We start from the raw sequence: 26,331 nt of genomic DNA on the forward strand, positions 1-26,331 counted from the left end.
GTGCATCCTTGTCAGCAGGGTTCATTCTGGGCAAAAGCGAAATTCAGCGGCAGTTGCTTCTTCACTAAATTGCTCCAAACCTAATGAACAGTTAAGAGTTCTCAAATTAGTTTGATTTTGCTGCCTGAACTCTTTGAAGGTTTTTTTGAATAAACTTTTTTTTTCCTTGAAGCAGAACTAGATTTGAAGAACGGGTGAGTTTGCTTCTTTTAAAAATGTTAAGATATTTATTCTATTTTTAACAAGTGGACTTGTAAATAAAAATGTGCCAAGCAGCTTTAATTAAAATAGACTTGATTCAAATTTAATAATCAGTTACGTGTTTTCGAGATTTTCCTGTCTGAATTTTTTGAAGAAGGTCTGCGAGGCAGAACTACATTTGAAGAACGGGTGTTTGCTATTTTAAAAATTCTTATTCAATTTTAAACAAGTGGACTCATAATTTACATTTGCTGAGCTGCATTAATTTAAATGCACGTTAATAGCTAACTGGAGGTTTATTAATGGGTCCATATTGAGCTGCTGTTCCTAATGAAACGGCGCTGCTGTTTGGTATGGGTGCGTTAACACAGCGGTCCCCAACCTTTTTTGCGCCACGGACCGGTTACATGTCAGACAATATTTTCACGGACCGGGGTAAATACAACGAAATAAAATCCGGTCCGCAGCCCGGTGGTTGGTGACCGTTGCGTTAAGAACCTGCGGGATTGAACCGCGCACGGTGGAAACGCGTAACTGCGCAGTACATCTACAACCATAGTGGGAGATTAGCACCCGCCACTGGCCAAATACGGGTCAATTTATGAAGTGTCGGGTAATTTAATCAACTCACTAGCCACCGTTCCGGTTCTAATCGGGTAGTGACAGAGACTTTCACATATAAGTTGATTTCTTCTACTGTTACGACTTTTTAATCATTTTTTTAAACAGTGCTGTTTTTAAATTCACACAAACCACCACGATTTGTTTAATCTCCGTAACACCAGCTTGATGTTAACTACACTGTTTTGTTTAATTGGATGTAAACAGCCTTTTGCTGATAAATCCTAAATTTAAACAACACTCCTTACATTGGACTGCGCAGCTTGATTGAGCAATGTGACCCTGACCAATCCCAGGGTACAGTGGTTCTGTAAATACTGAAAAAGAGTGACTGGCTCTAGTGTGTGCTGATCTGGTGAACGTTGGAGGTTGGAAGCTTCGGTCAGAAAGCTGGGCTCCGAGAGATTTTGGTTTTCCACCTTTGCTTTATTGAACATGGAATATTACAAGGATTGGATGAGAGATGGATGATACAGACATGAATTGGGATAGATGCCCGAAAAGATATGTGTAGATGGTTGTATATGTGTGGCTGTAATTACAGGAAAAAACAGATGAATTACTCAAATAGTACATTCAATCAATTACTACAAGGCTAAACAAACAAACACATCCTCCAAATGAGTACAGTGACAAACGGAAATTAATCCAATGAATGAAAATGTTACATCTAACAGATCACCGATCATGTGTAGATACATTGAATGATATAACAGAACACTGTAAATTACTCAATCGCTCATAACGAGCTAACAACAACACAGATCGAAATAATAACGGCTCGCATCGACCTAGTACATATATCACACTCGCTGCAGCATGTACTACATTAGTAGTAACAATATTGAACTCACTTTTGATATATTGACGCACACAACTTTCAGATAAAGATGAGACACACCGCTGTACAAAGTTATCTCTCCTATCTTTCGGTAAGGACCAACGGACGCTGCGCGTGCGCATTCTACAAGCCCGGACTAATGTACTGCAACGCAATGAGAACAATTTCTTATATAAAACAACAAGATAAAACGACAGTCTTTCGTACACGGCCGCCCCCAAATTTAGTGTTAAATTTGTCCTTATACTGTACATTAAAGAAACATTAAATCTTTGGACTGTCCTCATCATCTGTCCATGCCGGTAGTCTGACCAGCCGTGCAACCGGTCGTAAGTAGGTCCGATCCTTGACCTGCACCTCTGCTGTACGGACAAGTCCATCGCCACCTGGGAAAACATTAATCACCCGACCAATGGGCCACAAAGCTCGTGGCAGCTGAGCATCTACCACCATCACCACTTGCCCGACAGACAAATTGTCCAAGTCCTGATGCCACTTCTGCCGCTTCTGGAGATCAGGCAGGTGATAACGAATAAAATTAGACCAGAAATGGTCTGCTAGGACTTGACTATGTCTCCAGCGTCGCCTACCGAGGAGATCGGCTGAGGCATAGATCGCTTGTGGGAGCGATGCATCCCGTCGACCCATCAGTAATAGATTTGGTGTAACTGGGTCTGGATCAGCGACATCTGATGAGATATAGCCTAGTGGTTTTGAATTAATGATGCCTTCCACCTCAATCATGACAGTGCGTAGCACAGACTCACTCACCGTCTGTCCTCCCAGGACCACATGTAAAGCAGCTTTAACAGACTTGATCTCTCTCTCCCATGTGCCACCGAAGTGTGGAGCGTTTGGTGGATTGAATCTGAATGTGATCTGCTGCTCCGAGAGATGTTGCCGGAGTGAGTTCTCAAGCGAGGCGAAGGATTCTTGGAGTTCCACAGCTCCACCTCTGAAGTTTGTGCCCCTGTCCGAGAGGATCTCGAAAGGTTTACCCCTCCGGGCTACAAACCTTCTCAATGCCATCAAGAACGCGTCTGTATCTATACTCTCTAGTATGTCTAGATGGACACAACTGGTCGTCATACATTTAAACATGATTCCCCAGCGTTTCTCTGTACGCCGTCCGATTTTGACACTGTAAGGGCCAAAACAGTCCACCCCTGTGGACCAGAATGGTGGTTTGAACAGACGGAGTCTGGCAGGTGGTAGATCAGCCATCTTAGGAATCACTGGTGTAGCTCTCCATTTGCGACATTCAAAGCAGTTGTACTGATGTCGTCTGATAGCCTCTCTACCCCGTAGGATCCAGTACCTGCGTCTAATCTCGCCAAAGACGCGTTCTGCTCCAGGGTGATGTAAATCTTCATCATATTTCTGAATGAGCAGCTGTGTTACACGATGCTTAGCGTCCAGCACTATGGGATGAATAGTGTCTGGATCTAGATCCACTGCTCTTCTAAGTCTTCCTCCTACACGTATAAGACCTAAAGCTCTGTCATACTCCGGAGCAAGAGTGATCAGGCGGCTCCGTGGAGTCACTGACTTATCTGTAGACAGGGTGTCTAATTCTTCTGGGAAACTTTCTTTCTGAGCCTGTTTGAGCAGGTAAAGTTCAGTAGCCAAGACATCCGCGGCAGTCATCTCAACACCTTTCTGAGGGTTGGCCGCCCCGTGAAGGAACTGGTGAGTGACATTCAGGAGAGCTGACCAAGTTTGGATCTGTGTGAGATCAGGTAGCTTAGGACTGCTGACTGTCATATTCCCCAAAAATGCACTTCTCTTCTCTTCAACATCCTCCTGAGGAGGTTTTAATGTGGGTAGTATTGGCCATGAGTCCTCATGTTGATGGAGAAATGATGGGCCGTGCCGCCATCGGTGTGGGTGACTCAACTCTATTAGAGTCTTTCCCCTTGTCAAGTCATCTGCTGGGTTATCCGCTGTATTCACGTATCTCCAGTTGGTTAATTCTGTGAGATCTTGTATCTCAGCGAGCCGTGTGCCTACAAACACCTTGTAGCGACAGGAATCAGACTTAATCCAATTTAGCACTGTTGTTGAATCAGACCACAGGGTTATGTCTCTGACAGGAATTTCTAACTCAGCACTGATGACTCCCGCCAGCTGTGCTCCAGTGAGTGCTGCACACAATTCTAAACGCGGCATAGATATCTGTTTTCGAGGAGCCACCCTAGATCTCGCCATAATGAACGACACATGTACATGTTCTTGTATACACTGCGTGCGAAGATAACTCACGGAACCATAGGCTCGTTCTGAAGCGTCACAGAATATGTGAGCTTCAATCCTAGACTCGCCATTATCTGCGCAGGGAGGACGGTAGCATCGAGGTATCTGCACTGAAGGTAAATGTTTGAGCTCGGCTTCCCATGCTCTCCATCTCTCTAGCAATTCCTCATTAGGTATGCGCTCATCCCAGTTTATTTCTGACTTCCAGAGATCTTGAACCAGGACTTTAGCTCTTGTCGTGTAGGGTATGAGGTACCCTAGGGGGTCGTACTGTGTTGCTAGAACTTTATATACATTTCTGAGAGTGGGCTCTGAATACTCTACGGGTCGATGCCTGTAACCCAGGCAGTCTGTGAGACAATTCCAGCGCAGTCCGAGAGTCGACTCTTGTGGATCCCCACACTGTTCGGAGAGCCACAATTCTGTATTGGTAGCTCTAGCCTCAGTTGGAAGATGTTCTACTGCAGCTGGAGTATTGCTGGCCCACTGTCTTATCTCAAACCCTCCCAGAGCCAACAATCCACGCAGCCGGTCTATAAGGTCTCTAGCCACCTCTACGGAAGTGAGACTTTGGAGGCAGTTGTCCACATAGAAGGCTCGTTCTATTGACTGCACGATGTCCTCGTTGCCTTCTCTCTGCTCTCTCACATGGTACTGAAGTGCATAAGTGGCACAGCATGGGCTACACGTAGTACCGAACGGGAGCACCTGCCATTCGAATACTGTTGGCTCTTCCTCCTTCTTATCTCTCCAGAGGAAACGCAGTAATGGCTTGTCTTGAGGGAGGAGGCGGATTTGATGAAACATCGCTCTAATATCCCCACTTATGGCTACAGTGTGTTCTCGAAACCGGAGGAGGACACCCAACAAGGAGGGTCCCAAGGTAGGACCAGTCAGGAGATTACTGTTGAGGCTTTGGCCCCCATACTGGAACGAGCAGTTGAACACCAGCCTCGTCTTACCGTTGTGATACACCAGATGGTGCGGTAGAAACCAGGACTCTTCTGTGGAGTTTACCTCCTCAGGAGCCACTCTTTGTATGTAACCGGCCTGTACTAACTTCTTTACCTCCTGGTGGTAAGCTTTGGCTCGCTCAACATCTCTAGCCAATCGTCGTTCTGTACTACGTAGTAAGGAAATGCAGGCAGTTTCAGGTGCTCTAAGTGGTGGTGAATTCTTACGTCGTAACAGTGGGGTTGCATACCTCTCAACTCCACCCACTTTTACTCGAGTAGTTTGGCTCTCTAGTAGCGCTAGAGCCTGCTGGTCTAACTTTGAGCGTATAGCCTCCTTGCCTCTGATGTAGGGCAGGGTATCGACTTGCCACAGCTTCTCTACGTGATGCAGGAGGTCGGAGGTAGGGGGTGCAAGTGCTGTGAAAAGACACCTCTGCTCCCCTGCAGGCGGGTGGATTAAGCTAGCAGGTCCTTGGAGGGTCCACCCAAGGGGTGTACACACCGCTACCGGAGCTCCCGGTGGACCAGCGATTATTGGTTGCGTAGGGAGAAGCAGATGGGGGAAGTCGGAACCTATAAGTACTAGGGGACATACTCTATCTAGAGTTTGAAGAGGTAAATCCTGTAGATGTCGGTATTTTCCCATTAGGGATCTAACAGGGTGACTATGCTCCGAGAGGCCGAGTTCATCTGCCGTGAAGGCATGATGAACTCTGAATCTCTTGCTTGAGTCATTTGCAGGTGATATGTCGAAGGCCACAGAGGCACCTTGAAGATCTACGACATCATGTCGAACCGTTCTTAATGCCAGGATCTCAGGCTTTGTCTTCAAGCCCAGGTGCTGAACGGCAGGGGAAAGGATAAGGGTCCGTTCGGAGCCATCATCCAGTACAGCATACGTTTCTAGTGAACGGCCGCCATTGTGAAGGTTAACCTTGACTACTTTTAACATGACTCTCTGCGGTCGATTGGGACGATCAAGGTAGATTGTCTCGGTGGGAGTGTTGACTATAAGGACCTGGTTAGGCTCCTGATAGACCGCTTCATGTAGTATTGTGAGGTGCCGCCCCTTACAGATGCTGCAGGGTTTCTTAAGCGTGCAGGAGTCCGGTTTATGATTGCGTCCACAGCGCCAGCAGCTTTTGTCTTTAAGCCATTCCGAGATCTGGCTGGGAGTCAGTGACTTGAACTTAGCACAGACACTCAAATAGTGTTCTCTCGCATTGCAGTAAGGGCAGTAAGGTTTTGGCTTCTCCTTAGGCTTGGAGAAGGCTTCCTTAAGTTCAGGGGGTTTATTGGGCCTCCTACAGGCACCTTCATCTGCTCCATAGTAGACAGTTGAGGTCATACTAGAGGCTTTCTTAGTTTTCCTCACCGACGTAACTTGTTCCGAGGATAAGGCAGCGGCTCGACTAGAAATGCGCTTAGCTTGCGCTTTGAGTTGTAGCCACGCAGAGAACTCACTTAGGGTGTAAGTTCTATCTGTTCCAGTTTGGAGTATGCCACGGTTAAGACAATACTCTACAAATCCATCACGATAGTTTACAGGGAGTTTGCTAAGGAGTCTATCTACATGTGAACCGCATCTCAGTTCGTAACCATTCTCGCCTTCTAATGAGCGGAGCATACCGACTAATGAATGCACAGATAGAGCGAAGTTATCAAAGCATTCTGCGTCGCCTATCCGGACAGGAGGGGAGTTCAGTATAGTGCCCAGTTCACTCTGAACTAGCTGACGAGGCTGTCCATATTTATCCTGTAGGGCCTGCATAGCTGTGGTGTATGGAGTAGGATCATGCATATAAGATTGAGCTAGTCTATATGCGCTTGGCAATTTTAAATGGTCTAGGAGCACCTGGTACTTAAATGGCTCAGTCAAATGAGAGTGCGCACCCATGAGGTTATCGAAGCCCATTTTCAATAAAGCGAAGTCAGACTCCTTACCACTGCTAAATCTAGGCAGAGAGGGTTTAGGTATCCCGTAGGATGTAGCAATAAGCAGCTCCATTAAATTGGCATTGGGTGTGCTTGGCTGTGGATAAGCAGGCATATGATCTGGAATTGGGGATTGTACTTGAGGTTCATTCCAGGGCTGTGCCGGCATTAGAGGAGGGTCCTGTGATAAGGGCCGATGTGTTTCATTCCTCCCTGCAGGTTGGATGACAGCTTCTGGACAGGAGTCCCTATGCTGATTAGGTGATTGGGTCCTTTGAGTAGCTTGTAACTGCGTTTGTATCACTGCTGAAGGTATCGGTTTAGCAGGGTTCGTCTTACAGCTCTCGGTAGGAAATACAGAATTCACGGGCTGAATCTGATGTACTGGTAACACTGCTATGCCTTCCTTAGGTGTGGAGTGCTGTGGGTAAGCACAGCTCGGTGGTATTGTGTCTAAAGCCGCTACTATGGGTTGAATCACAGGTGTAGGCGCGCGAATGTGTGAGGGTTGAGAAGACTCCTTAAGATACGCTGCAGTGAGACGTGCTTTCTCCAACTCTATCTCTTTATCCTTCAGTCGTTTCCGAAGAATGGACTGCTTGGTCAGGAACTCTTTACTTCTATGCGCAGCGTGAGCTTCCTCATCTAAATGACGGCTCTGTCGCTCCTTTTCTCTAATAAGTTCCTCTCTCTGAAAGAGGGCTTTACGCGCCTGATTATCTAGTAGCCGACACTGTTCCTCTATTTGGCACTCCTCCTCAAACTGGCGGTGTAGTTCTGTCAGTTCCAGGCGTCTAATATGTTCATCTAGTTCGGCTGCTTGGACATCGCTTAGGGCGTCAGTTATGGAGCGAACTGGAGTGGAGCTTGCACTGACCTGTGACATCGGTTTACTACCTCGGGATCCAGGATCAGTTCCGCCTGAGGGAGAGAGGCTATGCGGCGGATGGGGTGCATCAGCTGGCTTCGGGTGGTATTCCACTTCATAGTCATCAAGGTAGGCTGGTGGACATCTCTCTCGCTGGATACGTGGCTGCACTGAAGGTGCGTGAGGGCCTTCGCGTGATGTATCCATAACCTCTGTAGTTATCACCGATCCGGCTCGAAGGACCATGAAAAAGAGTGACTGGCTCTAGTGTGTGCTGATCTGGTGAACGTTGGAGGTTGGAAGCTTCGGTCAGAAAGCTGGGCTCCGAGAGATTTTGGTTTTCCACCTTTGCTTTATTGAACATGGAATATTACAAGGATTGGATGAGAGATGGATGATACAGACATGAATTGGGATAGATGCCCGAAAAGATATGTGTAGATGGTTGTATATGTGTGGCTGTAATTACAGGAAAAAACAGATGAATTACTCAAATAGTACATTCAATCAATTACTACAAGGCTAAACAAACAAACACATCCTCCAAATGAGTACAGTGACAAACGGAAATTAATCCAATGAATGAAAATGTTACATCTAACAGATCACCGATCATGTGTAGATACATTGAATGATATAACAGAACACTGTAAATTACTCAATCGCTCATAACGAGCTAACAACAACACAGATCGAAATAATAACGGCTCGCATCGACCTAGTACATATATCACACTCGCTGCAGCATGTACTACATTAGTAGTAACAATATTGAACTCACTTTTGATATATTGACGCACACAACTTTCAGATAAAGATGAGACACACCGCTGTACAAAGTTATCTCTCCTATCTTTCGGTAAGGACCAACGGACGCTGCGCGTGCGCATTCTACAAGCCCGGACTAATGTACTGCAACGCAATGAGAACAATTTCTTATATAAAACAACAAGATAAAACGACAGTCTTTCGTACAAATACAGTGGACTTTGTGGAGAAGAGCATCCGTGACTCTGCAGGACAAGATATGTTCCTGCCCTGTGGTTCACATACACGCCTATCTTACATGACGTTGACCGACATGAGTATAACAGGAGTTAGTGTTGTGCGTGAACGAGTTCAAAAGAACGCATTCATTTTTCCGTGAACGTTCAACTGAACGCAACACATTTTTAAATAAAGAACATGAACTTGAATTAGTTCACATTATGTGTCATGAACGGCAGACATCACTGTAAATGAACGTTGGAATTTGCTTTCCATTGAAAAGTGAGTGACATCTGTTTTCTCTTTTGAAACGCAATGAGAGAAAGTTCCTCCCTCCTGCATTCTCGCTGGTGCAGCTTAAACCATGTATCACCAGACAGAAACGGTTTTGACGTTGTGTGCGCAATGCATTGTGGGAAACGTAGTGTCCGGCTGAGAATAGTTAACATACTGGCTTCCGCACTACGTTACCCGTGATGAATTGCAGCAGAGCGGGGTAGGCATAGCAACGCAGCGTAATAGGCAACGACGAGAGCGCGGAGGGCTGGAGGGGGGGGGGGGGGGGGGGGGGGGGTGGACCAATGATGAGAGTGAGAGAATGAACTAGTTCAGAATTAAGATTGTGAACTTTGAACGTGAACTCTTCACTTTGAGCATGTATGAACTGAACTTGAACTAGTTCAGAAAAGCTGTGAACTGGCACAACACTGTCAGGAGTAGCCTGTGTTGGGAATTTCTTCTCCGACCCAGACGGGCCCCAACACCGCCCCGATGAACCGACTGGTTTTTGACTGAGTGGTCCAAGCAAAGTCTTGACAACAAAAGTTCTTTTAAAATGATTTATATAGAATATAAATGAATGCAATATAATAAAAGTATACGTGGTACAAACTCTTCAGTGCACTGGTGCTAGTTGCCTAGGAATCTACCTAACCCAAGTGGATCTCAGCAGTGTCCAAGCGAAAAGCCTCTCGTGCTGGGCGATGTCCTCTCTTTCATACTCTCTGTCCATAAGTTTCGATTTGTTAAGTTTCGATAACTCCCCAATCCTGGCTGCTCTCCATGGAAATTCACCTGCTCCTCTTCTCCCAGCCTGTGTGCCTGGTTATCTAAAAACTGCTTGCTACACATCCTGCACTGAATAGGCCCCTTCTGTTCTCCTCAAGGCCACTGAGGCCTCCTTACTCCTGCTTTCCCACAGTCTTCCTGAAAAACACTAAATTGACACATCAAGTTATTAGCCTTTAATTTTCTTTTTTCTTACATTTGCACTGTAATGTCCAGGGCTGATTGTTATATCCAAATTTACAAAGCAAAGAATCTTTCTCTTGAATCCTTTATTTAAGACAGCTACAGAGCTGATATCTTCCCCTCTCCACCCCACCTCAAAATAACTTCATCTTGACACAGTTTCTTGACACAACAGCTGTGAGTCAAACCTCTTAGGCAGGTCAGGATACCGCTGGGCGTTCTGCTTTCTTCTGTCATAGCTGGCCTGTCGGGGGGCAGCAACAATTAATTAATTTCCAACACTGTCTACAACCACAACCAAACCCTAACCAAACTGCTGTTCAACACATGACGGCGTCTGACTGGAATGGACCAGAACAGCTGAACACTGTGCGGGGTGTTGAGGTGTCTGTGAATATGAACATGTGGAGTGGGGAAAGTTCAGATGTTTTACATCTTGCTGATGGATGCATTGGTAGTGCCATGAGTGGAGCTGCCCTGTTCAGTGTGAGGACAACACACAGAAACGTGTGGGGATCAGGTCCATGACCCACTGAAGAACATCTGAACAGTGATTCTAGAAAAATGTCTTCACTTACTTCAATTGAATTACTTCAGCAGCCTGAATAGTCTCCAGATCTTGTCCCTATGGAGAACAATCTAACCCAATGGAGGATTATCTAATCCTACAGATAATTATCTAATGTATACAGGTGCTGGTAAAAATATTTGAATATCATAAAAAAAGTTTATTTATTTCAGTAATTCCATTCAAAAGTGAAACTTGTATATTATATTAATTCATTACACACAGACTTAAATATTTGAATTTGATTATTATAACTGACAACTAATGAAAAACCCCAAATTCTGTATCTCAGAAAATTAGAATATTGTTAAAAGCTCCAATATTGAAGACACCTGGTACAACACTCTAAACAACTAATTCAAAACACCTGAAAAGGTCTTTTTAATGGTCTCTCAGTTTAGTTCTGTAGGCTACACAGTCATGGGGAAGACGGCTGACACCTTATGCAAGCAGGTCAAGACACAAAAGTATGAAATACTGAAAATACTGAAATACTCAGGCCACTAGGCAGATCAAACACAACAGTATACTCAAGGTAATGCAGGTAAGTAAAACAGCCACAGGTGTATGGCAGGTCCGGTGCAGAGCAGGCTATCCCACGTAGTGAGGCGAAGGGTGCAGGCTGAATGTGCAAAGAGCCCGAGTCCAATTAGAGCCAGGTGCTAATACTCGGGTGATTGGGAGTGAGGGAGTGAGAGGGTGTGTGTGAGAGGAGTGTGTGTGCGCGCCCCCTCTGGTGGCATCTGGGCTGACCCACCGTGACACAGATAATAAAGATAAATCAATAAACCAATCAGTTGAAGACCAGAGGTGTCAATTCCAGGTTCAGAAAGTAAAAGTCCTCACCAGGATTTTGCTCAGGCTTCCTGGATTGTGTTGATTCCACTAATTTTACCTGGATTGCACTAATTAGAAAATCTAGCAAGCTTGAGCAAAATCCTGGTGAGGACTTTTACTTTCTGAACCTGGAATTGACACCTCTGTTGAAGACTCACAGTTGCTTCTTCCTTTTTTGTGCAAGTTCTTCATTCAAGGAAAATGTGAGTTATTCTTCTCACTAATTGCTGATCCATGCTTGCTTTTTGGTTAAGAATAAACAAATGTTGTAATTCTGAAACAAACTACTAGAGGCACAACAAGCTGACCGTGTGGGTCTGATCGCACAGTACTGTAGTTTCGGAGTTGATGCTCCTGTCTGTATGAGCTGTGTTTGTGTGTTTACAAGAAAATAAAAAATACCTAAATATATACTGCACTGTGCAAAAGCTGTAGGCTATTAGATTTGTATTTTAGTAATAGCATGATGACAATATGAAATATGCTCCCCCCCCCCCCCCCCAAAAAAAAAAAAAAACAAAAAAAAAAACAACAACCAATTTTAGAACATTTTAATTCTTCGGCCGTTCAGTTATCTTAGATCATTTGAATTTTGTCTGAAAATTAAACAGGCTAATTTTGACGATGTCATAGAGATTAAGTGTTTTTGATTGGCTGTGTTTGTATGTTGCCCTGGGGCTTCATCAGAATTGTTGCCCTCAGGTCACGCTTGACTTGGCACAATCAGGAGGTGCAGCAGAGAGCTGTACAGAGAGAAACCAAACAGTGACACCTGCTGGTGACTTTGTGTTCAGGACAAAACTGCTTTCAGTATTCAACTCGGGTTATATGTAGGCACTTCACATACAGTTGTGAGTTAGTTGAATGTATTTTAACAGAAATGTCACTGTTGTTCTCTTACAGAGATGGAGTGTGTCTGGGTGATGATTCTGTTCCTCCAATGGTCTCTCTCAGGTACTGTAACCTCCATCATTAGACATTCTATCAAACTCCTCAATACCAAGAGTCAAGTACATATTAGAGACACATCACACAGGACACGTCACATGGGAATTTGATCTATGCACAGGCACACGCGCACACACACACTGTCTATAACAGTACTGGGTTAAACTGATCTGCACACACACACACACACACACACACACACACACACACACACACACACACACACACACAGTGTAGACATGCACTGGTTGATTCCTTGGCCAATTTCAGTTTCTGATTTGTTTACATGTCTAGCTGATTCAGATTTTTTTCTTTTTAAGAATTATAAATGACATCATACAGAAACATTGTTTGTTTTTTCTGTTAAGAGAAACTTCTTACATCTTAACATAAAAATGTGAACTAGGTTATGTGTTCTCTACTAATGACTGTGAATGTCTTTATATGACAAACTTTTTCACACAAATCTCCAAGTAAGAAGCAAAATGTTTACTTTTGAAAACAACTGCACCAGGTAATACAAACGAGAAATCAAATCATTATGTTGTTATCGTATATAAGCCTAATGTAGTGACTGTGCTGTTCATTTGGCTATGTTTGTGCCACTGTCACCCCCGTGTGGTAACCAAGTGTAAATGTGACCAGCACAGAATCAGTTTATTGAGACTGACCAGCTGGTTACTGGTTATGACCGACCATGTGGGAAACCAGCTAGTTCCAGTTACCGGCTGATCGATCGGTGTATCTGAAACTGTTTATTTGTAGAGTTTTATATTTAACACATAACAGGAGCAGGATAAGAGACGGACTGTGTTTAATACAGTTATGAGAGTATTATGGGTATCATAAGTGTTGACTGTGTTTAATATAGTTATGAGAGTATTATGGTATCATAAGTGTTGGCTGTGTTTAATATAGTTATGAGAGTATTATGGTATCATAAGTGTTGACTGTGTTTAATATAGTTATGAGAGTATTCTCCTGTCAGAGAATCTGTCCACAGTCTCAGAGGTAAACTCCAGGAGATTGAAGAGGTTCTGCAACACTACAGTCTGCAGTCTTGTAGGAACTCACCTACTTCTCCTGCACACTCAGTGATTTCTCAGGTCTGACACACTGGAACCCATGCTCCTAGTCAGTGCTACATTCCAGTTATTTTAAATAGCCGGTGGCATGGCTCTCAGAATCGAAATAAAAATGTAATCAGAAGAAAACACAAGGGCACAAAACATTGTAACAAACAAAATTTGATTCCAGTGAAATGCACAAGTGATGTAAGTGATGCCGATCAAACACATCAAGTCTTCAAAGTCTCCTTACTAAACGTCCGTTCACTCACAAACAAGTCTTTTGTAATAGCTAAATTAATTGAAGATTATTGTCTGGACTTTCTTTTTCTAACAGAGACTTGGCTTGATAGCAATGGAGCAATAGTGCTAAATGAAGCTTCACCTCCCGACTTTAACTATTTTAATGTCTCCAGAGTAAATAAGAGAGGTGGTGGTGTTGCATGTTTTTACCATTAAGCATTCCGCTGTAAGCAGATCTCATTAGGGGAACATCCTACGTTTGAATATCTGGCAGTACAACTCAACAGTACTTATTCAGTTCTTTTGATTGTTATCAATTATCCTCCCAGACTACATGCAGATTTTCTTGAAGAGTTTGAAGAAATGCTTTCAAGGATTTTAATTGATTTTGATTATGTTTTAATTGCTGGGGATTTTAATATTCACATGGATATATCCACAAATCCAATCACTTCAGAATTCATGAGGATGCTTAACTCTTTTGATCTCATACAGCATGTATCAGGCCCAACTCATAAGCATGGCCACATTTTAGATTTGATCATTTCTAAAAGCATAGAGGTTAATAATACTGAAATTATTATGCAATCTCTGACCATTTTGGTGTATTTTTCAATATGTCATTATCTACTAGAACACTCAGTGAAAAGCGTACAATAACCAAGCGTTATCTCAGTGCTGGCAGTGCCGTGGCCTTAACAGACATGATACAGTCCCTCCCTCCCCTCTCAGAAAATGGGAATGAGCTAGTTGAAACATTCACACACAGAGTTAGGAACTGTATTGATGCTGTGGCACCAAAGGTAACTAAAATTCTCTGGTAAAATTAGGATGCCCTGGAGAAACACTCCTTCTATTGTAAAATTTAGGCAAGATTGTAGGCAGGCTGAGAGACGTTGGCGAAGGTCAAAATTGCAAGTACATTTTGATATTTATAAAACAACATTGCAGAATTACAACAGTGAAGTGAAATCAGCAAGGAAAAACTATTTCTCTACCTTAATCAATTCATCAAATAATAACTCGGCTGTCCTGTTCAGAAGTATTGATCAGCTAGTAAACCCCACCTCATGTGTCTTCCCTGAGACTGTTTCAGTTGAAAAATGTGAGGAGTTTGCTATATTTTTTAGGGACAAGATTACTAGTATAAGGCAGAACATAGCAACAAGCACTAATAGACTATCAAACCTTATATCAGTTACTCAGCCTAACTTTAATATGTCTTATTTCCAAGAAGTAGACATGGTAACACTACTTGATGTGATTTCATCACTAAAATCCTCTATTTGTGAACTGGACCCTTTACCTACATGCCTTTTCAAGCAGGTTCTGAGCTCATTAGCAAATGAAGTTCTAACGATTGTTAATCAGTCTCTGCAATTGGGTGAATTCCCTAACATTTTTAAAACAGCAATGGTTAAACCACTATTAAAGAACAGAAATCTTGATCCCACAATTCTCAATAATTATCGACCTATATCTAACCTTTCCTTTCTTAGCAAAATCATTGAAAAAGTTGTGTCAATCCAGTTGAATGATTATGTAAAAGTAAATCAAATAAATGACACTTTTCAATCTGGTTTCAGAGCTCTCCACAGCACTGAAACAGCCCTAGTTAAGGTAGTAAATGACTTGAGATTGAATAAGGATGCAGGCAAACTCTCAGTCCTTTTTCTGCTGGATTTAAGCGCCGCTTTTGACACGGTTGATCATGAAATTCTTCTTGATCGACTACAGAGTTGGGTAGGCCTTAGTGGCTTAGTCTTAGACTGATTTAGATCGTACCTAACTGGGCATGATTACTATGTAGCATTAGGTACCTCTTCCTCCACACGTCAAAAAATAACTTGTGGCGTCCCCCCAAGGATCAATTCTTGGGCCGTTACTATTCAACCTATATATGCTTCTGTTACCACATATCATTAATAAACATTGTATTAGTTATCATCAATATGCAGATGACACTCAACTTTACATTTCTCTAGAACCTAAGGCCCTAAAATCAATTTGCTCACTGTTTGACTGCATAGATGATATACAGACATGGATGTCTGACAATTTTCTGCAATTAAATAAAGAGAAGACAGAGGTTCTTGTTCTTGGCAGTGATTCACAAAGGAATGATGTCCAGACCTATTTAAATCAAATGAATCTGAATGCCAGTCAATGTGTTAAGAACCTGGGCGTCACCTTTGATAATGAGCTCAGCTTCAAATCACACATCATGACTACGTGCAAGACAGCTTATTTTCACCTTCAAAACATTGCTAAGGTCCAGGATATGCTCACTCCTGCTGACAGTGAAAAACTTGTCCATGCATTTATCACATCAAGGCTAGATTATTGTAACGCTGTTCTATCTGCTCTTCCAAAGAGCTCTATTTCACACCTACAGCGAGTTCAGAACGCGGCTGCAAGGGTTCTGACCCGCAGGAGAAAGAGAGATCATATTACACATGCACTCCACTCACTCCACTGGTTACCTGTCAGCTTTAGTATAGATTTTAAGGTTCTAGTCATGGTTTTTAAATGTCTTCATGGTCTTGCCCCTCTTTACCTCAGTGAAATGATGGTTAGATATGTTCCAGTCAGGTCTCTGAGGTCTTCGAACAGTAATCTACTGGTGATTCCTAAAAGCCGATTAAAGATTGGCGAGGGTGCTTTTAGCCACTATGGCCCAAAGCTCTGGAATTCTCTTCCTGAAGAGCTCAGAGGCATTTCATCCCTGAACAGTTTCAAGAACAGTCTCAAAACTTTCCTGTTTAGATCTGCTTTTAGTTAAGAAACTCTAGTCTATTATTAGTCTTTATTTAATTATTTCTTTTTATCTTTAATTTTAATATTTTATTTTTATCTTCTTATTTACTTATCTTAATTAGTTTTATTTACTTTACTTTTTTATTATATTGTTTACTTTTTTATAATTTTGTTATTTTACTTTAATTTCTTTTAACATTTTCTTTTTGTCTTCTCCTTTTTATGTTTCTTTTATTTATACTGTAAAGCACTTTGAGTTGCATGTATGTATGAAAGGTGCTATACAAATAAAGATTATTATTATTATTATTATCATAAGTGTTGACTGTGTTTAATATAGTTATGAGAGTATTATGGGTATCATAAGTGTTGACTGTGTTTAATATCAGCCCCGTCGACAGGGGGGGACAACCGGGTCTGTTGTCCCGGGCCCCAGGGCCAGGGGGGCCCATCAAAGAGCCCAGCAATTTATTTTTTATTTAAAGTCTATAATTTTTAAATAATCTTGAAATCTTTCATTAATATAAAATAATTCTGTACTCAAAATAAGCTCAATGGCTTAAATATATATGTTTTTTTTACCTATCTGCATATTTTCCATTAAGTGCATACACCCCCGCCTCCCACTGGAAAATGGTTTGATCCAGCACCGACCGTAACCGGCTGGTACCCGCCCAACAGCGGGAAACAGTGGTGGATAGTTAAAGTAAATACAAAAATCTGGAGTGCAGAAAAGAAAGGAAAAATATTTACCTAACGAATTTTAATGTTGCATTGTGTTCCACGTTTGAAAAGTGCTGGAATTTAGGCTAAAGTACTTGAAAATGTTTGAAATTGTAACTACATCGTTTCACAACAAATAGCTGTCTGACTGAACAGTTCTCGTGAAGACGTTAAGATTTGAGGGCGTTTTGAAAATAAACATCCATTAAATACTGTGATAAAAAGCGAATTATTTCCAATAATTTCGATTATATGTATAAATATTTAACTTAATTAAGTTTAACGTGCTGGAAAATATTGAAATGGACCTTGAAAGTGACGTACAAGTGCTTGAATTCCACCTTATAAAGGTGTATGAACCCTGCAAATATGACTTTGTTCATTGCGCTGAGGCGCGGCGCGCGCGAAGTTACAAAATTCGAGAGGCGCACGATCTCGCGAATCAACAGCGCGTGGGGCCCTCGCGCACGGCGGTGCGACTGCGATTACGTCATTTTCGCGCAAACCAGAGTCAGCTGTCAGAAACAGCTTTGATGTGTGGCTATATTATATACTATATGCCATAACTCAAGGATTGTCTGCTACAGAGAAAATTCAAATGACGTGCGCGGGGGGGGGGGGGGGGGGGGGGGGGGGGGGGGGGGCACATGAAACTTTCTTGTCCCGGGCCCCAGCAAGACTGTCAACGGGCCTGTTTAATATACTTATGAGAGTATTATGGTATCATAAGTGTTGACTGTGTTTAATATAGTTATGAGAGTATTATGGGTATCATAAGTGTTGACTGTGTTTAATATACTTATGAGAGTATTATGGTATCATACTGCTGGAGGATTTCAGGAACTGACCAGGACAAAATAATAAACAAAACAAAAGCAGTTAACTTGCCTACATACAGTGAATAAACAAACAAAGAAACAATAAAAACATTTGCCTGACCCCCTAAAACAAACACAGAGACAAAACGAGGTTAAATTAAATATCATCGAGTTCCCTACTTCCCATTACCATGACAACACATTAAATAACACACTGTAATACACTATGATACAATCACAACCCAGCTGACCACATGACCAAAGGATTTATGTTTCCTTAGGAAGACATTATACATACACACATGTATACACTGTACCTGCACATAACACTACAGTCTGAGTAATAACAGCTACATATCTGGTTCTGTTTACCTGTGACATCAGTGTTTACCTTTATAACACCTGGATCATGAGAATATTCACCCACATGTCCTTTAAACACACGGTGTGAAATCACCTCTATACATCAGACATGTTGATGTGTGTAATGTGTGGAGTGAATGTGAACATCCATCATGGTGGTGTTTCTCATTACAGGAGCTCAGAGGTTTGATCTGGAGGGTGGAGGTACAGTTGTTGCTGCTCCTGGTTCTGACGTTACTCTGCCCTGTTCACTCAAACCACACATGAGTGCTGTGAACTTGGAAGTGAAGTGGACCAGACAGGATCTAGGAGACAAACTGGTGCATCACTATAAGAATAAACAAGACCAGACAGACAAGCTGGACCCTTCATACATAAACAGAACATCGCTGTCTATAGAGAAACTACAGCAGGGCAACACCTCACTGCTACTGAAGAAAGTTCAAGTGTCTGATGGAGGACAGTACAGATGTCGGGTTGATTCTGACCAATGGAAAGATAGTGTCAATGTTCAGCTTAGAATTGAAGGTAAAAATCATTATATTATAAACATTAAAGGTCCAGATTTAATAAGTGTGTATGTAAACAGAAACAGGACGATGCTATTTCAGATTTTGGTATTTTAACCCACAGCTACTGGAGGAACCCCAAACATCACCGTCCTGGGTACTGGTGTCTCAGGTGGAGTTCTTCTACAGTGTGAATCTCGAGGCTGGTGGCCTGTTCCTGATCTCCAGTGGTTGAACAGTGAAGGAGCTGAACTGCCTGCTGGAGTTAAAGAGTCATGTGAAGATGATGGAGGGTTTTATGTGAGACGCAGCCTCACTGCACACAAGAGTAACACCAACACCTACATCTGCAGAGTGAAACTGGGGGAGGTCAAGAAGGAGGAACAGATCGACATCACTGGTAATTACACTACTGAAAACGTCAGTATATTTATATGAGAGAATGTTTTTATAATTGCTTATAATGTATTATTTTTTATCCATCTTTCTTGAAACAGTCTTTGTCTACTCACATGGATCTTTAATCTGAATCTTTATCATTGTGTTCAGATCACTTACCCAAACCTGACTACACAACTGCCATCACTGTTCCAATTACACTGATCCTGCTGTCAGCACTCGTGTGTGTTGTGGTATATTTCATATGGAGAGGTAAACCAGTATCTGTCTCTCACTATAATCCTACACCTCAGTCCTCATATCTGTCTGTACTAGAAGGGTCTCAGATTACGATCCAGTTCACCAGAACCTTAGAGCTGATCATTAAATGATGAAATGTGTCTGATTTATCCCTCAATGTACATGTGGGGCTGTGAAGAAGATTTAAAGACATGAATCCACTTTTAGATCATCAGGCTCACCCTGAAGGTGTTTTGATTAATACTGGAAGGTCATGATTGTTCTGAAACACATTCTAGAACACTGATGGAAGGTCATGAATGTTCTAGAACACATTCTAGAACATTGCTGGAAGGTCATGAGTGTTCTGGAACACATTCTAGAACACTACTGCTGGTGCTTCATTAGCTCCAGTTCCACCAGATCTGTCACGCCAAGCTCCGCCCTCCTCCCTTGTTCCGTCTTGTTTCCCCGTTACCATAGTTTCCTCTGTTTATCACGCCCCTGCCCTCAGTGTTCTCCAGCCGTGTCTCGTTCATGTTCCCTTATCTCAGTGTATTTAGTTTCCCCAGTCCTGTGCTTCCTTGTCCGTGATTGTCGTAAGTCCTCTCTGTTCCCTGCTTTCTTCCTCCTCTGTGTCCTGATTCCATGTTATGATATTCTCCTGTGATTTCGCTATTGTGTAATTTGTTTCCCTTAGTTCTCGCCCCTTATTCCTTTTTACGATAGTTTCGTGTGCTTCTGTAACCCATGTATTTAGTCTCCATATTCCGGTCGTATTCTATTTGAATTTCCCTACATAGCTTTCTTATCTGTATGTGCTTCCCTTATAGTCTACTCGTGCCCTGGTGTACTTGTTCTTCAGTCGTGTTGTTACTTGCTGTGTTTTTCTTATCCGTTGTGCCTGTTAGGTTGTTCTTTCGTACTCCGTAGTCTCCTCAATGAGTGCTGTCTATTTTGCTTAGTTCTTCTTTTTACCATGTTTGTTTTATTTGTATTCTGCTCACTACGTTTCGTTATATTTCACATGCATAACCTGATTCCTGTTGGTTTAGTTTAGTGTATTGTACTGACTACTTAGTTGTGTCTAGTCATTGTGTTTCCCTGTGTTTCGTATTGCCCCCGTACCTAGTGTTTAACATTCTAATTTATTTAAATAAATCTTACTTTTCTGCACTTGCATCATCCCTTCCTCAGTTAATTCATTACATGCTCATCTCCATGACGACATATTTACTGAAGTGTTACTGATTCTCCAGATCAGCATCACAGAACGTTGTGTTGGTTGTGAAGAGAAAAAGTGATACAGGAAACATTACAACAAATGAACCTGCTGGTTATGTGACATTAAACCACAAATATCAATATACAATACAATGTCATTAATCACGTGAAACAAGTTGTTGTCTGAGTGTGTGTGCATGAATGTGTGTGTGCTTGTGTGCCCAGTGGTGGATGGTGCTCTGTCACTAGGGTCTGTCCTCTCTCCCCTTCCTGCACCCCATTCAGTCCCCCAGGGGGCTGTGGATCCCGGTAGAGAGTACGCTGTGTGTGATTGGCTGCTGCTTCTTGCCGGTGTGTGATTGGTTGTCTGAGACGTAGCTGTGATAACAATTGTAAAGTGCCTTGGGTATCCTGAAAGGTGCTATATAAATTGAAACAATCATTCATTCATTCATTCATTCATTCATTCACATGTTAGACTAACCCACTATTAGAACATATAGCAGGTCATTTGTAGATACACTCTGTACATAAAATGAGTCATATATGAAAATTAACTGCCACACTTTATCTCACACATCAGCCTTCATCAGTAAGTCTGGAACTCATCTCTGTACCAGTGAGATCTTCAGTGGTTCTGTTATCTTCATATCAGTGGTCGCTCGGACTCCGTACTGTATCTGGTGATGGTTCTTGTGAACTTGCAAACCTTTTAAGAACGGACCCGTATTTCCACCGGTCTGAGAATCCATGAACTCAAACATTCATGAATGAACAGACTGCCCACACACCGCACTCAAACCAGTGCGGATCCTTATATCAGAACTCCAGTGGAAGAGACAGTGTAGATCATTATATAAGAACTCCAGTGGAAGGGACAGTGTGGATCCTTATAAAAGAATTCCAGTGTAAGAGACAGTGTAGATCCTTTTATAAGAACTCCAGTGTAAGAGACAGTGTAGATCATTTTATAAGAACTCCAGTGCAAGAGACAGTATAGATCCTTTTATAAGAACTCCAGTGTAAGAGACAGTATAGATCCTTTTATAAGAACTCCAGTGTAAGACAGTATAGATCCTTTTATAAGAACTCCAGTGTAAGAGACAGTATAGATCCTTTTATAAGAACTCCAGTGTAAGAGACAGTATAGATCTTTTTATAAGAACTCCAGTGTAAGAGACAGTGTAGATCCTTTTATAAGAAATCCAGTGTAAGAGACAGTATAGATCCTTTTATAAGAACTCCAGTGTAAGAGACAGTGTAGATCATTTTATAAGAACTCCAGTGCAAGAGACAGTGTGGATCCTTATATAAGAACTCCCTTAAACACAGCTTTGTAGAAACTCACCAACACAAACACTGGGTCAATGCATTTGTCCAAGTGCTAACATGTAGGTGATATGATTTAGACCAGGGCAGAACTCTAATGGCCTGTTTTTTGACTGTGATGGTCCGTGTCACTGACAGTAATGTTTAGAATATGACCGTAAAAAGTTTTTATATGATGACAATGTTTCACTCTTTCTTGTGGGCAGAGTGTGTGGAGAGAGGAGATGAAGATCATCTCCGTGGGATGAACTTCACTGAAGCTCAGTGGACACTTGTGGAATACACTATGCTCAAGTCAGAGAAGGATCAGAGACAAAGTCCATGGTAACGTTACCCAGCTGGTTCCTTATATAGAGACAGTTGGGTTCTTGCTATAAGGACTCCAGTCTTATCCCAGACTCCCTGTTAGCACAACCTCATCACCCATGAAGTGTCTGGTTCTTTTGAACCGTCACAGTCTGTTTTGAGATCAGGGGGTTTCAGACTTGTCCAGATGGATTAAGTGTATTCAACCATTACCCAATTCTATCTCTCTAGAGAACAGGTTAGTACTATGATCCACTGTCCAAATCAAAGTACATCTGTTTTCTTCCATACCTTTATAGTAATCTTTTTTGCAGTATTAGATCATAGCACATGAGTTGTTGGTGAGCTGTATTCAATCTTAGGACAGTTTCAGATTTTCCAGTATAATCAAGATTCCAAACGAGCCTTTTGCACCTCAATTTGGATCCAGAAATTGTGACATTTGGGACAGAATGAGTGTCACGGTGGGTCGTCCCAGGAGCCACCAGAGGGCGTGCACGAGCACTCACTCTCAACCACTCACGCCCACTCCCACACGTAGCACACCCTCTCACTCCAGACACTCCCAGCATCACTTTCCCCTCAGTACTGACACCTGTTCCTCATTACACACAGCGGTACTAAAGACCCACAGGTCATGTAGTCCAGTGCTGCACATTCACTGATCTTCCCCTCACAACGTTGGACGTAGCCTGTTCCTGCTCTCAAACCTCCTTTACCTGTGGACCTCCACCTTTACTTCCTTGAGTTCCTTTAGCATTACTATTGCCTATTGGCCCGAGTTCTTGTGTTTATTTGACTACGGACAATAAAGCATTCAGATTGCAGCCTCTGCTTCTCACCGCCTCTGTCCCTGCATCACAATGTGTAGAAATGTGAGAGCGTAGTCTATGTAGGACTTTAAACTAGATTATAAATAGTCTTTAAAACTGGATTAGACAAGACTGCAAGACTGCCATCTCGTATGTCATAAGATGTTTACATGTTGAATTATTTTCTCACACATTCTATAGTCTCCAGTAGGTTTGAAGGTTTGAGGACGACTGCACAGATGAGACACTGCACCATTAAACTTCTCAGCTTCACACTTTGGTCAAGACTGCAGGTCTGTCTAAGAGAATTAATGAATCTGCTCTGCCTGACTGAACTCGTATTAGGATCTACACTGTAACACTGAAGTTCTTATAAAATTATCTACACTGTTTCTTACACTGGAGTTCTTATATAAGGACTTACACTGTCTCCAACACTGGAGTTCTTGTATATGGATCCACACTGTCTCCAACACTGGAGTTCTTATATAAAGATCTACACTGTAAGACTGGGGTTCTGATATAAGGAATTCTGACACTCACTAAACAACAGGGAAAGAATTCCTTAGCACGCTGAGACCAACCTTAAACAGTCCTGTGTTGTCACACTCTGTATATAATGAGATTAAGATATTTTTCTGGGTATGAGGGGCTCGGTTACACAACTTCACAGGAAGCTAACAAGGCTCTTCTAGGGTGTTTTGAAGCCACGTACTGGAATGACATCAATTCCATGACAGATTGTGTAGCAGAGTGAATTAACATCTGTTTGGTCAACTCCAGTACATACTTAAATATATTTACAGTAGGGGAGACCAGGTATGGTTGTAACACTTTTTGCTTCAGCACCTGTAACTCACTGAATTTTTGAGCTAGACTTCTCAAACTTTTATACAAAGTACACCCGTTTATTTACTACAAATTGCACCAATTCAAACTTCAATTGAAATATCACAGCTGCCGTGAGTTGATGTCAAATACAAGGTGTTCCCTTGTTACACCGGGGTAGGTTGTAACCCATGCTGGGGTAAGTTGTAACAATTAGACAAAAGAAGCAAAAACAGAGCCCATACCATGCAAAATGCTTCAAAAATATATATATTTTTTTTTAATAAAACAACAATCCAGAACAATGTCTCTCTCTCTCTGTGACTAACCATAACTCATATCCACTTTCTGTTTTATTCAGAAGTGTGTGTGTGTGTGTGTGTGTGTGTGTGTGTGTGTGTGTGTGTGTGTGTGTGTTGGTGTGGGTGTGTAAATTAGTGTACTAGAACAAACTTATTTAACAATATGTATGCTTAATGAACACTAATAAAATTACCTGTGTAAAGAACATGTAGGTCAAATAATAAACATTGTTTGTGTGTGTGTGTGTGTGTTTGTGTGTGTGTGTTACATGGCAGATACCATGTGCCTTTGCAACTGATCTGACTGACTTGCCCTTATTTGTGACCTCATCAGATGCTTCTTTTAAAAACATTTGCAGGCACACCTCTGTCAGCCTTTCTTTAAAATTATTAAAAGTCCAGAAAGTTTTATTAGTTGTATGTAAGGTGATTGTTGTAAGCTGTGTTACACCCCACCCCTGTCAGCCATTGTTTAACTAACTGTATTAGCAAGGGGATTTGAAATTAACAGGGGATAAATGCATCACAATTTACCTGAGAAACTACAGTTTAATGTAATATAATTCATATGGTTTTATCTGCAATAGTATAAGAACTAAAGATATGATAGTCTTGATTCAGAAATTTACTTTCTCACCTCAAAATCAGTTTTTTCTCTATGGAATCTGCATGTGCCTGTTTACAGCCTTGATCTTCACCATGTGGGATCAGGGAGGAATTGGGTAAATACTGGAATGATCATATGACTCCTATCTTAACCGTGATGGGTGGAACTGATGGTTCTCCCCTACATCAAAAAAATATGTCTATTAAAGTGTACAAGTAAACACAAACACAGATTTTACATCCCTAATGTCATATTGGTCCACAACATGATTTTAAAAGTGACCACATTACTGGAGAGACACCACAGACAGTAATGGTTTAGTTTACTGCTGTGCAATTAAACCAGTTAAATCAGGAATTCATTTCTGCATTAAAAGCATATAATCTAAGCATAATAATAAAATAAAATTGTAAAATATGCCATATTTGTTAATTGTGATTTTCACCTCAATCGAAATTTGCCCTCCATATTTACCCATCTGTGCAGTCAACACACACACACACACACTAGTGATTACTAGGGGGCTGTGGTGCACACATGCCCAGAGCGGTGGGCAGCCCTACCCCGACACCTGGGGAGCATTTGGGGTTAGGTGCCTTGCTCAAGTCTGGTGGGTTTACCTCCAGCAATCCCTGATGTTTATATACACTCACTGGCCACTTGCTAGTATCGGGTTGGACCTCTTTTGCCTTCAGAACTGCCTTAAATCTTCGTGGCATAGATTCAACAAGGTACTGAAAACATTCCTCAAAGAGTCTGGTCCATATTGACATGATTGCAGCAACTGTGTGATGCTGATTTGTCAGCTGTACATCCATGATGTGAATCTCCCGTTCCACCACATCCCAAAGGTGCTCTATTGTACTGAGATCTGGTGACTGTGGAGGTCACTTGAGTACAGTGATCTCATTGTCGTGTTCAAGAAACCAGTCTGAGATGATTCACACTTTATGACATGGCACATTGTCCTGCTGGAAGTAGCCATCAAAAGATGGATACACTGTGGTCATAAAGGGATGGACATGGTCAACAACAATACTCAGGTAGACTGTGGCATAGACACGATGCTCAATTGGTACTAATGGGCCCAAAGTGTACCAGGAAAATATCCCCCACACAATTGCACCACCACCACCAGCCTGAACCATTGATACAGGGCAGGATGGATCCATGCTTTCATGTTGTTGACGTCAAATTCTGACCCTACCATCCAAATGTCACAGCAGAAACTGAGACTCATCAGATCAAACGTTTTTCCAATCTTCTATTGTCCAATTTTGGTGAGCCTGTGTGAATTGTAGCCTCAGTTTCCTGTTCTTAGCTGACAGGAGTGGCACCCGGTGTGTCTTCTGCTGCTGTAGCCCATCCACCTCAAGGTTTGACATGTTGAGAGTGTTCAGAGATGCTCTTCTACATGCCTCAGTTGTAACGACTGGTTATTTGAGTTACTGTTGCTGTTCTATCAACTCGAACCAGTCTGGCCATTCTCCTCTGACCTTGGGTATCAACAAGGCATTTGTGCTCACAGAACTGAGGCTCACTGTATATTTTCTCTTTTT

The 26,331-nt window shown here is 42.2% G+C and overlaps 2 protein-coding genes across 3 annotated transcripts; one reads left to right on the forward strand and one right to left on the reverse strand.

The window, feature by feature from the left end:
* The first annotated feature begins 1 nt into the window (after position 1).
* LOC143486739 (butyrophilin subfamily 1 member A1-like) lies at positions 2-24,221 on the forward strand. Its single transcript, XM_076986137.1, has 7 exons — positions 2-194; positions 12,222-12,272; positions 18,412-18,765; positions 18,871-19,146; positions 19,296-19,397; positions 22,124-22,241; positions 23,237-24,221. Exons 2-7 carry the CDS (start codon positions 12,224-12,226, stop codon positions 23,244-23,246), a joined length of 909 nt encoding a protein of 302 aa, XP_076842252.1. The 5' UTR covers positions 2-194; positions 12,222-12,223; the 3' UTR covers positions 23,247-24,221.
* Positions 1,193-8,679, reverse strand: LOC143486730 (uncharacterized). 2 transcript variants are annotated; one of them, XR_013123645.1, is made up of 2 exons: positions 1,677-8,679; positions 1,193-1,354 (listed from the first exon to the last, which is right to left on the reverse strand). XR_013123645.1 is itself a non-coding variant. In XM_076986116.1 (2 exons), exon 2 carries the CDS (start codon positions 7,919-7,921, stop codon positions 1,928-1,930), a length of 5,994 nt encoding a protein of 1,997 aa, XP_076842231.1. In that variant the 5' UTR covers positions 7,922-8,134; positions 8,457-8,679; the 3' UTR covers positions 1,193-1,927. The 2 variants fall into 2 exon arrangements, 1 of the variants encoding a protein (XP_076842231.1); XM_076986116.1 differs by having other exon boundaries at positions 1,193-8,134; positions 8,457-8,679.
* Positions 24,222-26,331: the final 2,110 nt, after the last annotated feature.

Source organism: Brachyhypopomus gauderio, unplaced genomic scaffold (genome assembly GCF_052324685.1).
Source record: "Brachyhypopomus gauderio isolate BG-103 unplaced genomic scaffold, BGAUD_0.2 sc45, whole genome shotgun sequence".
Taxonomy (NCBI): Eukaryota; Metazoa; Chordata; class Actinopteri; order Gymnotiformes; family Hypopomidae; genus Brachyhypopomus; species Brachyhypopomus gauderio.

What these genes read in the sequence shown, in the direction of transcription:
- LOC143486730 (XM_076986116.1), bottom strand. Translation starts at nt 7,921, where the DNA reads ATGGTCCTTCGAGCCGGATCGGTGATAACTACAGAGGTTATGGATACA.
- LOC143486739 (XM_076986137.1), top strand. Translation starts at nt 12,224, where the DNA reads ATGGAGTGTGTCTGGGTGATGATTCTGTTCCTCCAATGGTCTCTCTCA. An exon ending in CCTCCAATGGTCTCTCTCAG is followed by an intron (nt 12,273 to 18,411) that starts GTACTGTAACCT and finishes TTCTCATTACAG; the next exon opens with GAGCTCAGAGGTTTGATCTG. An exon ending in GGTATATTTCATATGGAGAG is followed by an intron (nt 19,398 to 22,123) that starts GTAAACCAGTAT and finishes TCTTGTGGGCAG; the next exon opens with AGTGTGTGGAGAGAGGAGAT.